The 12939-nt window shown below is 42.4% G+C and overlaps 1 protein-coding gene across 1 annotated transcript in view; it reads left to right on the top strand.

Annotated features, from left to right (window-relative positions):
* fgl1b (fibrinogen like 1B) overlaps positions 1–8728 on the top strand; it is a 38643-nt gene extending 29915 nt beyond the window's left edge. Inside the window, exon 7 of the mRNA XM_028799252.2 lies at positions 8327–8728. Within this exon, the coding sequence (XP_028655085.2) occupies positions 8327–8510 (184 nt within the window). The 3' untranslated portion in view covers positions 8511–8728. The remainder of the gene's footprint in view (positions 1–8326) is intronic.
* Positions 8729–12939: the final 4211 nt, after the last annotated feature.

Raw genomic sequence — 12939 nt, 5'->3', positions numbered from 1 at the left:
AACTAAATAATCAACCAAACCCTTTCTCTTCTTAACTTCATATGGGCCTTGCCAATGAGCCAATAATTTGGAATGTGAGCTAGGAACTAATACCATGACTCGATCCCCTGGGCAGAACTCCCGAAGGGACGTACCACGGTTATAACAACGAGCCTGGGCTGCTTGCACCATTTCCATGTGATTTTTTAAGATGGGTCTAATTTTTGCAAATCTATCACGTAATTGCACGATATACTCAAGTATATTTACAGAGGGAAGTGCCTTCTCTTCCCAACCTTCTTTTAATATATCCAATATACCTCGGGTTGTAGTCCATATAACAATTCCCGATATGCAAAAAGGATGAGGGGGAGGAGCTGATCCCAGTTCCTTCCGCCCTCATTGACTGCCTTGTGTAGCATCTGTTTGAGAGTTTGATTAAACCTCTCGACTAGACCATTAGTTTGAGGATGATGTTTTATTTTCAGTAACTTAGCAGTCTCTCTGAACGTCTCCGAGGTAAACAGCGTCCCTGGATCTATCAGGATTTCTTTAGGGATGCCGCCTCGTGCAAACACCCCTACCAACTCGCATGCAATAGCTTTGGAAGTAGCTGAGTACAAGGGAACAGCTTCAGGATATTGGGTGGCGTAATCTACTAGGACCATTATGTATTTATGACCCCTGGCTGAGGGCTCTAGGGGACCCACCAGGTCAACCCCGATACATTCAAAAGGGACATCAATCAGGGTTAAAGAGACTAAAGGAGAGCAGTCCCTCCTAGGAATCTGCAGCAATTGACATTCCTGACAGGACATGCAAATGCAGCGGACCTCCTCATTAATCCCAGGCCAGAAAAATCGGTGCTTGATCCGCTCTAAAGATTATTTGGGGCCCAGATGGGCCTCCACGAGGTGGGTATGAGCTAGTTCACAGATTTGTCGCCAGTAAGTCAATTGGACTAAGAGCAGGGCCCTCACCTCTCCCTCATGTTCTGCCACCCGATACAAAAGGTCATTATTTAACACAAAGTGGGGACCTTGATGGTATGGGGTGTATTGTGCGCTGGCCATTTATTAAGACCACTGCATTTTTTGCAAATTTAAGGGAGTCATCGTTCCATTGCTCCCTTTTAAATAAAGCCGGGGTCTGCCTAAACTGAAATTGCAGATGGCTGAGAGGGTCAGATTCGACCTCAAGGGGAGTGGTTTCAGTCTGAACCAGAGCAGCGCTGGGTGATGACGTATCGCGCTGCGTCGGCCCGGCTGTTTCCACGTCATTGTCCGAATTCTGTCCCTCTCCCGGCTGTGTACACGGTGTGGACAGTGGACTGTGTACACAGTGCTCTTAGGGGAGTAGCAAGTGTTATGCCGCAGTTGTTGTCTGACCAATCTAGGCCTAGCATCATGGGGAATGGAGGATTTTCTAGAACTGCCACCACCATTTTTTTCAAGACGCCGTCTTGGCAGATGTAACAGGCGGTGGAGTCGTAAGATCGGACAGCCCCGTGAATACAGGTTAGATGGGTCTTTATTTTAAGCCATTGTCGCAGCAACATTAGATAGCGAGCAACAATGGAAATGTTACTGCCAGAATCAAATAAAGATGTATTATAACCATTGATTATCGCTTCTCCTGTATGCGAAAAAGCCAGGGGATTAGCAAAAACGCACGGCCGCCCCCAGTGTCTCTCCACAGACCCCTTTGTTACTTTGCTGAGCCTTCTGCTATGTATCCGAGTTCACCAAAGCATGCTCTGCAATGTAGGAATGGTATTCAATATCAGGGACACAAGTCCGTCTAGGTTCACAGGGAGTCCGTTCTGGATCTCCCGAGTAGGTTTCTGCTGGTAAGTCTTCGATGATTCTCAGTTGAGAGATCATACCATTATATGATTGTCCCCAGGTCAGCTGGACAAGTTTAGTAGGCAGTGCATTTATTAATAAGGCGCAGGCCACTTTTTCGACCATTTGTCGGTCATTCTTGTTATTTGGCCTTAGCCAACACCCGACTTTGTACCAGAGAGCATCGGCTTGCTCCTGGAGGGGGTTGTCTGGGTTAAATTCCCAAGTTATTATGTTCCTCACCTGCCAACCCGAGGTACCCCCACCTTTCACAAAGGGTCTTGCCTTTGTGGGGCTTTTGGGATCAGTCCCCATCCTCGGAAACCCATAATAAGTCCCCGCAGCATTACTTTCTGAACCTGGTCCTCGTCTGTAGGTCCCTTGCCTACGGTCCCAGGTCCTCTTTAGAGGTTTCTGGGTCGGAACAAACACCAGATTCCCTGGACTTTCTATTCTTAGAAAGCATAAAATTGCTTTCCATTGTTATGCAGACGATACTCAGGTTTATGTACCCCTCAAACGCAAGGATGCTTACTCCATACAAACTTTGGTTATGTGCCTAGAAGAGGTGAAAGCTTGGATGGCAGTAAACTTCTTAAATTTTAATGAAAATAAGACAGAGGTTATAGTTTTTGGTCCTGGGGGCACCAGTGGGTCTATTTCTACTTCTGCTCCTGTGGATTTGGGTCCCCTTGCACAATATGGTACACCTGTCATTACAAATCTGGGTTTTAGGATAGATGAGGATTTTAGACTGGACGGTCAGATCAGCGCGGTGGTGAAATCTTGTTTTTTTCAGCTGAGACGTTTGGCGAAGATAAAAAACATTCTTTCCAAAGAACAATTTACAACAGTAATCCACTCTTTCATTACAACCCGGCTGGACTATTGTAATTCGTTGTATGTTGGTGTTAGCCAGTCCACCCTGTCTCGGCTCCAGCTGGTGCAAAATGCTGCTGCACGCCTTTTAACTGGCACGCGAAAAAATGAGCACATTACACCTGTGTTATCCTCACTGCACTGGCTGCCTGTTCAGTTTAGAGTTCATTTTAAGATTCTTTTATTTGTTTTTAAGTCCTTAAATGGGCTTGCTCCGCCCTACCTCGCTGAGCTGCTGCATATGCACTCTCCTTCCCGCTCACTCAGATCAGCTGGTCAGCTGCTTCTGGATGTGCCTAGGACTCAGCGAAAGCTCAGGGGGGATAGGGCTTTTTCCGTTGTGGCTCCAAGGCTCTGGAATTCACTGCCGATCCACATTAGACAGGCCTCCTCACTGCCCATTTTTAAGTCTGCTCTTAAGACTTACCTCTTTGGTTTGGCGTTTGATCCTGTGTGAGCAGTTGATTTTACTCTGTATTAACTCTGTTTACTTGTGTTTACTATGTTTTAATTAGTTTCATTTATTGTATTTTATTTTACTTATTTATTATTTTGTTTTTGTTTAAAATTTATTTTAGCCTATGTTCAGCACTTTGGTCAGCGGCTGTTGTATGTAAAGTGCTTTATAAATAAAGTTGACTTGACTTGACTTGACTTGGACACACACCGTCAGAACCCACTCGGCAACTTGGGAACGGTATTCTCCTACCTGAGTGCTCTTCAGTTGGTTGGCACGAGCGTGTGTTGAGACCATGCTCTGGTCTGGCTTCCAGTTCCAAAAGGAGGCCATGATCCTGCTGGCTACGCCACTGTAAAAGAGGTAGTCTCAACACATGAAAAAGGTTTGGGGCAGCCACCCTTATATTGTCACTGGCTGCAAAAGGGTATTGAAAACAGGAATGATCTGTTTGGTTTGAGTTCCAAGACTGAACTGATGTGGTTTTGGAAAATGGGGGCTTTATAAGCCATGAACCGAAAGTGATGTCATCTGGTCGGAACTAGAAGTGACGTCAGTCTATGCACCGGAACCAGAAGTGATGTTAAATCAGGCAGGTTTTCCCATATTTGGTCTGTAGAGATAACAGAGATAAGGTTTAGTGCACCCTCCCACCCCCTGGCCTGGTGGGTAATTACCTCCATTTGGTCCACTCAGCTCCTTCCTAGTCACATGTGTGTAACAATATATATATATACTGCTCAAAAAAATTAAAGGAACACTTTTTAATCAGAGAATAGCATCAAGTCAATGAAACTTCTGGGCTATTGATCCGGTCAGTTAAGTAGCAGAGGGGGTTGTTAATCAGTTTCTGCTGCTTTGGTGTTAATGAAATTAAGAGGGGCAACAATGAGACAACCCCCAAAACAGGAACGGTTCCGGGACGCCCAGGAAGACAGGAGGAGGGCTCATGCCTCCTCCAGACCACGAGAGGGCAACCGCCCTGGTTCCTTTAGGGGCCACGGGTGCAGGGCTTGGAAGCCCAACCCTGTAGGGGCCCGTGGTCTCTGCCAGGGGGCGCCCGTATGGCTGAAGGACCCGGAACCCCAACACTTCCGCCACACCAGGAAGTACTGGGGGGAAGAAGACTGGGAACACCCGGAGGGCTTCCGGGAACACAGCCGGCACTTCCGCCACACAGGGGAGTGTCTAGGGAGTGTTGGGGATCACCTGGAGCCCATCCGGGCACTTATAAAAGGGGCCGCCTCCCTGCAAAGAAGGACTGGACTCGGGTGAGGAGTGGAGAAGGTTTGTGTGCAGGAGAGTGGAGGCAGCCTGAAGAACAGGCAGAGACTGAGAGAGGCCTGGACTTTGGGGGAGTTTGGTGCTTGAGGCACTGGGTTGTGCACTTTATTGGACTGTAATTATGCGCAATAAACGTGTGGTGGACTTTAATATGGTGTCCGTCTGTCTGTGTCCGGGCAGCTTATCACAGAGGCCACTGACATTTTTCCCTCCTCATCTGTTTTTTCACTTGTTTTGCATTTGGCTGCAGTCAGTGTCACTACTGGTAGCATGAGGCGATACCTGGACTGTACAGAGGTGGCACAGGTAGTCCAACTTCTCCAGGATGGCACATCAATACGTGCCATTGCCAGAAGGTTTGCTGCATCTCCCAGCACAGTCTCAAGGGCATGGAGGAGATACCAGGAGACAGGCAATTACTCTAGGAGAGCTGGACAGGGCCATAGAAGATCCTTAACCCATCAGCAGGACTGACCGGTATCTGATCCTTTGGGCAGGCCACTGGTGTGAATGTCTTTGACCAAACAATCAGAAACAGACTTCATGAGGGTGGCCTGAGGGCCCGACGTCCTCTAGTGGGCCCTGTGCTCACTGCTCGGCACCGATTGGCATTTGCCATAGAATACCAGAATTGGCAGGTCCACCACTGGCGCCCTGTGCTTTTCACAGATGAGAGCAGGTTCACCCTGAGCACATGTGACAGACGTGAAAGGGTCTGGAGAAGACGTGGAGAATGTTATGCTGCCTGTAACATCATTCAGCATGACAGGTTTGGTGGTGGCCCAGTGATGGTCTGGGGAGGCATATCCGTGGAGGGACACACAGAACTCTACAGGCTAGACAACAGCACCTTGACTGCCATTAGGTATTGGGATGAAATCCTTGGACCCATTGTCAGACCCTATGTTGGTGCAGTGGGTCCTGGGTTCCTACTGGTGCACAACAATGCCTGGCCTCATGTAGCGAGAGTATCCAGGCAGTTCCTGGAGGATGAAGAATTGATACCATTGACTGGCCCCCATTCTCACTTGCCTGACCCCAATCCAATAGAACACCTCTGCGACATTATGTTCGGTCCATCTGACACTGCCAGGTTGCATCTCAGACTGTCCAGGAGCTCAGTGATGCCCTGGTCCAGATCTGGGAGGACATCCCCCAGAACACCATCCGTCGTCTCATTAGGACGTTGTCAGGCATGCATACAAGCACGTGGGGGCCATACAAACTACTGAGTACGATTTGGAGTTGCTGCAATGAAATTTCAGCAAAATGGACTCGCCTGCCTGCCGCATCATTTTTTCACTTTGATTTTCGGGGTGTCTCTGAATTCAGCCAGTCTGTAGGTTGATCATTTTCATTCCCATCAAACGATGTGGCATCCTTTCGTTCCTAACACCTTACTCAGTCCACATCAGTAGAGATATCAAGCAGGATTTTTTTTCGAATTGAGATCTGATGTGTTTTCAAAGTGTTCCTTTAATTATTTTGGGCAGATGTAACCTGTGCTGTAAAAAGCTGGGCTCCTAGAAACCATGGATTCTGGCACTTCAACCAATCAATCATATCAGTTGTGCATTAGTGGCTAAATGAGGTTCTCTTTCGTCAGTGGTTTCATCTTGCCGACACACTCACCTCCGTTATCTATCAGTGACTAAGCAAGTTTCTCTCTCTTCGGAGGTTTTGTTTTGCCGATGTGCTCACCTCGTTTGTGTATCAGTGGCTAAGCGAGTTTCTCTTTTCTCGATGGTTTGACTTTGGCAACAGAGTCGCTTACTCTGAGCTTCATGCTGCAGTCTCGCACTTCTGGGCCTGACAGACAGACACACACACTTAACAAAGCACTCGTAGTTATATAAGATACAGTATACGTACATATGTATATACTCCCTTTAAAAATTGCTCTGCCATGTCCAGTTTTTGAAAGATGAAGGTTTATAAGAAAATGAAAAAAACATATTTTTAAAATTTTGTAGCCCAAACTTTACCAACCCTGCAATCCAAATAAAGACGGTTGGCTTTTTTTCACAAAGGGTGTAACTGTCTTTTGCTCTGTTACAGTGGTGAATTCCCCACAAATGTAAGAAAAATTGTTGGGGTTGTTTGTGGAAGCAGGTGACGTATTTCACTAACACAAAAGCAGGACTGTAAAAATAAAGCAACCTTCACTGTCAGACAGCTGAGGTGCTAGTGAACATTCCGGGAGTGAAAGGTTCGCTAACAGCACTCTGCGCCACTTCTTTTTATGTTCTACGTACCCCTCTCAAGAATTTGTAAGACCAATAACTTTTGATGACTTTTACCATTTGTTTACCTGTTATCTAGTTAAGGTAATGGATGGATCAACTCGACCTTGCATATTCCCGTAAAAACCATTTAAACAAAATCTTTTTCTCCTCTGGATAATAAAAATACATCTCTCTAACCTTCTAAATACAAATTCCTGTACAAAAGTAATGAAAAGAGAGAAAAAAGTACCAATTAAGAAAACAAATATGAGTATCAAATACTTGATTTTGGGTTGTTTCCACCTCAACTGACATTAAGAATGATGAAGTCTTCAATTCTTCAGCTTAAAATACAGTTTAAATAATATTATAAGCATGAAATAATATCAGATTTTTTTTCCAAAATGACATTTTTTCACTCAATATGATATCTCACGAAAATGGTTTGTGGGAGAGAAGTTCTCATATCAGAAATAGATTGAGCACACTTAAATCTATAATCTAATCTATATATATAAAATCCCTGTGTGCGTCCAGGTGTCCGTATGTGGGTGTCTTCTGATGAAGTGCGCATGCGCGGGGCACGGTGCGATGCGCGATATTACTGTCAGAGAAAGTTAGAGGCGTTTTACAGAAATACAAACCAGTATTACTGCGAGAGGAAATTAAACGTACACAATACAGTGACGCATATTACAGCCACATACAAGCCAGTATTACTGTCAGAGGAGATTAAAGGCATATTACTGACGCGCACGCCTGTATTACCGCCAGAGAAAATTAAACGTATATTACGGACATACAAGCCAGCGGACGTACAAGACGGTATCCTTCAATAAGGGCGCACGCAAAAAGGCGAGCCTCAAAAGGGCGACCTCAATTGGGCGCAGCAAATAAAGGCGCGTGTAAATAAAGATCTGCACCTTTGTTGCTCTTCACATATTCCAGAGCCATTTGAACTAAATTATCTACGAACACCTTTATTCGCCGCGCTCAATTGAGGTCGCCCTTTTGAAGCTCGCCTTTTTGTGCGCGCCCTTATTGAATAGAGCCGTACAAGACAGTATTACTGTCACAGAAAATTAAAGACACACAATACACGGCGGCAGCCCACGAAGAACAATCAGCTCAGCAAGTAAACATCAACAAAAGAAAGGCTGAAAGAAAGAAAAATACGACCAACAAAAAGAATGAGGTCAAAGTCCCTTGCCATTTAATGTAGACTGTTCCTACTAATGTTTATGCACTACTGTTCTAGCGCCCGTTATTGTAACGGGCTAAATGACTAGTTTATAATATAAGACAACCTACATAATGGAATGTTATCTTTTGATGGTCAAATAGCTAAATGTCTCCATTTTTTCCTGAGTTTTATTCAGAATGCAATGAGCACAGCAGTTTCTTAACTTTGAACTTTATTATGATGGCACCTTTGGCAATATGATTGTCTGTTTTGTAATCCATGATTCTGATAAACAAACAAACACAGAGGAGGAAAATGACTAGCATAGTGAACAAGCAGGGCTGTGAGAGTTCATTGCTTTAACTTTTGAGCCACAAGTTGGAAGACTGGTACAGTGTCACGTAAAGCCCTTGTCTATGACACTAATAGCTGGTATACACTTCATCACATATTTTTATTTTCCATTTTTTTGTAGGTGCCATGCAGCAAATCTCAATGGGAAATACTACAGGAGTGGATCATACACAGGAAAGAATGACAACGGCCTTATCTGGTTCACGTGGCATGGCTGGTGGTATTCCCTTAAATCCTCGAGCATCAAAGTCCGACAACAGGCATTTTTGGATGATCTTGGAAGTGGTAATGGGAGGCTGTTGTAAATAACATTCGCTGAGAATCTGTAAATAGAAAGAAGCTGTGAGAAGTTCAGAGAGTGCTGTCTTTTTGGAATGCAGAGTAGCTAAAATGGCACAGTCAACAGCTTTACTGTTTATAAACCAGAAAAAGTAAGGAAGCCAAAGCAATATAATCAAATAGTGCGTGCCATAAATTTAGTAGTAGTAGCAGCAGCAGCCATCATACTGTCACATGTACACAGCACAGTGAAATTCTTAAATACATGTTCAATCAGTCTCCATGATAAAACAGAATGTATAAACATAAATAATAATATTGTAATAAGTACAGTATTTATATATAGTATATACTTTGTGTGTGTTTGTTCTGTATATATACGTGTGTGTGTGTGTATATATACTGTATAGAATGGTTGAAATAGTTTACTGTCAAATAAATGCAAAGAGTACACGACACGTGTTTCGCCCTCATTCTGGGCTCATCAGGCGTACACACTCCACTGCACTCCCTCTCGGGAATTGAGGTCCGAGGTTCGATTCCCAGAGGGAGTGCAGTGGAGTGTGTACGCCTGATGAGCCCAGAATGAGGGCGAAACACGTGTCGTGTATTCTTTGCATTTATTTGACAGTAAACTATTTCAACCATTCTATGATCTGCTCCTCACAAACTGAGGGCACCTGGCGGATGTTAGCAGATTGCTGGCCAACCACAAGCGTTACCTGGTAGGTAACCACCCATACAATCAGATTGTGACACAGACTACGAATGCCGTGAATATACTGTATATGTATATATATATATATATATATATATATATATATATATATATATATATATATATATATATATATATATATATATATATATACAGTCATATGAAAAAGTTTGGGAACCTCTCTCAGCCTGTATAATAATTTACTTACAACAAAAAAGATAACAGTCACAAAGTTGAAGTTACGCAGGGGTTGGATATTCCAACAAGACAATGACCCAAAACACAGTTCGAAATCTACAAAGGCATTCATGCAGAGGGAGAAGTACAATGTTCTGGAATGGCTGTCACAGTCCATTGACTTGAATATCATAGAAAATCTATGGGATGATTTGAAGCAGGTTGTCCATGCTCAACAGCCATCAAATTGAACTGAACTGGAGAGATTTTGTATGAAGAATGGTCAACAATACCTCCATCAAGAATCCAGACACTCATCAAAGGCTATAGGAGGACAGCATCTAGAGCAGCATTTCTCAACCTTTAAGTATTTGTGACCCGAGTATTCATAACAGTTTTAATCGCGCCCCCCCCTAATGTTTTTTTGAAAGGAGCCCACTAATATCAATTTGTTCTTTTTTAATTAATGATATATCATAGGTGCATATTTTATTATACCTACTTAACTTTTATCAACATTTATCTAACTCTATATTTATTTTTTTAGTATCAGAATTTAGTTTAAGTTAATTTGTTTTGGTTTCAATAGATGTATTTTTCATATTTTAGATTCTTGTTTTCTTTTTTTCACATCTTCACGCCCCCCTTTTTGTTACTTTGCGCCCCCCTAGGGGGTCCTGCCCCACAGATTGAGAACCACTGGTCTAGAGGTTGTTAGATTAGCAAAAGGAGGCTCAACTAAGTATTGATGTCATATCTCTGTTGAGGTGCCCAAATTTATGCACCTGTCTAATTTTGTTTTGATGCATATTGCATATTTTCTGTTAATCCAATAAACTTAATGTCACTGCTGAAATCCTACTGTTTCCATAAGGCATGTCATATATTAAAAGGAAGTTGCTACTTTGAAAGCTCAGCCAATGAGAAACAAAAATCCAAAGAATTAAGAGGGGTTCCCAAACTTTTTCATATGACTGTATAATATCTATATCTATATATACCTATATATATATATATATATATATATATACTAGGGGGCTTTTCCCCCTGCTCACTTCGCTCGCCCCCGGGCTGGCGCTACATGCTAGCCACTTTGCGGTTGTGCTGTTTGCATACGGGGATGCGGATGAATGTTATTTTCATGGGGGTTGTTACATATGCATAATAGAACTAACTATTTTACATTACAACGAGTAATTAATCATATTAACAAATAGTAAAGCATAATAATTTGAAAGTAAATTATGTTTTATGTTGCGTTAGAGTTATTCGTGCGTAATACGATTATGTTCTGTTTAGATTTGAAATTAACACACAAATACTTTTAAACTTAGACTTTTACTGTAAAACTTCAGTAAAAACAATTTTTGAATTAAACTTTCGTCAATATCGCAAGAATTTTGATTCTGTCTTTGGACTTTGATCGTGACAACACATAGTATAACTGCCTGTGATTGAATTTCGTTTCTTTCTCTCTATTAAATAAAATGTCTTTTTCAAATGTTTGGCTCTGAGATTTGTTAATTGTCTTTCCAAAAGCTATTCTAATGGGAAACTGTTAACGTTTTAATACGAATGGCATTGTTGTCTAATGTTATCCCCTGAAGCTGTAGGCCTGCTACATTACCTTTCTTGGATATATCCTTCTTTCTACAATAATTCATGCAGAGGAAGACCGGACGGTGTTAACGGTTGTAGATATTTTTCATGATATTGTAAGTTGATGTTTTCATGTTCTGCATGATCACCACCAACTGTTTCAGCATAGTCAATTGATACGCATTTAATCAATTTGCAGTGTAACCGATCAACATTTTCGCATTAATTCATTTGTTTCATCGTTTCTCAGTGCTAGGATTGCCTGTGTAGTCATTGTTTCTGTTGATAACCCTTCGTTATGATATTCTTCAATAAGACTTGGATATAATACGTCATCTTTAATTGGGAACTTAAAGTGAGGAAAATGTTAAAATTTATAAAAGCTGAGAGCGCAGGAACTGTGTCTGTGAAAAGCATTCACACGAATGAGAGGTGAGATTACCGTGTGCGTGGTTGAATATGGTTGAGAGGAGGGCGTGACTTGAAAATAATCTCATGGCCAAAGTCTCATTTCGCGGGACTTGAAATTATCTCTTCAAAAAGTCTTGTCTCATCGCAGGGTTTTTCTTTATATAATAAATATATCTATATATATAAAATCCCTATGTGTGTCCAGGTGTCCGTGTGTGGGTGTCTTCTAATGAAGTGCGCATGCGCGGGTCACGGTGTGATGCGCGATATTACTGTCAGAGAAAGTTAGAGGCGTTTTACGGAAATACAAACCAGTATTACTGCGAGAGGAAATTAAAGGTACACAACACAGTGACGCATATTACAGCAACATACAAGCCAGTATTATCAGAGGAGATTAAAGGCATATTACCGACGCGCACGCCTGTATTACTGCCAGAGAAAATTAAAGGTATATTACGGACGTACAAGCCAGCGGACGTACAAGACGGTATCCTTCAATAAGGACGCGCACAAAAAGGCGAGCCTCAAAAGGACGACCTCAATTGGGCGCAGCGAATAAAGGCGCGCGTAAATAAAGATCTGCACCTTTGTCGCTCTTCACATATTCCAGAGCCATTAGAACTAAATTATCTATGAACGCCTTTATTCGCCGCGCTCAATTGAGGTCGCCCTTTTGAAGTTCACCTTTTTGTGCGTGCCCTTATTGAATAGAGCTGTACAAGACAGTATTACTGTCACAGAAAATTAAAGACACACAATACACGGCGGCAGCCCACGAAGAACGGTCAGCTCAGCAAGTAAACATCAACAAAAGAAAGGCTGAAAGAAAGAGAAGTACGACCAACAAAAAGAATGAGGTCAAAATCCCTTGCCATTTAATATAGACTGTTCTACTAATGTTTATGCACTACTGTTCTAGCGCCCGTTATTGTAACGGGCTAAATGACTAGTATATATATAAAGCGATAAGCGTCTGTTTAACATCTATGCCCCAGTTTGGGCATAATGTCATAGGACTACCACAAGAGGGTGGAAATGTCCTATTATCAAAGCATAACATAGTAAACCGTATGAAGTGCCATATGTCTGTGTGTTTTGTCTCCAAACCAGGGCTGGAAGGCAACAAGAAGCACAAAGAATGAGGGAATGTAAAGGGCTAGAATGTCCAATGAAAAAGAAAAAGGGAAATAAGGCATATCTGATGAACAGAAGTTCACAAATGCACAATGAAATCGAAACAGACAGACTAGCTAAGCCCAATTTAATAAATGTGAGGAAATAAAATAAAATAAAAAAAACTATGGTACATAGTATTTTTACAAGGACATTGTTCAACCTGTCAAGTGTCATGTGATGTTTCCATAGATGATTGGGAGTAGCACAAAATACCAGGAGAAGGTTTCCTTGACAAACTCATAGTCAGAGACAGCAAAGGGGTCAAAACTGGGAGATCAAAAATAACAAACAACCAGGAACCCAAAGGGTAGGATGAAAACCAAAGACAGAGGCAAAATGAAAATGAGAAACCAGAAAACAATCATAATGCT

This window comes from Erpetoichthys calabaricus, chromosome 4 (assembly GCF_900747795.2).
Source record: "Erpetoichthys calabaricus chromosome 4, fErpCal1.3, whole genome shotgun sequence".
Taxonomy (NCBI): Eukaryota; Metazoa; Chordata; class Cladistia; order Polypteriformes; family Polypteridae; genus Erpetoichthys; species Erpetoichthys calabaricus.
The sequence above is the reverse complement of the archived record's forward strand: the minus strand, read 5'-3'. Positions and strand labels throughout refer to the sequence as shown.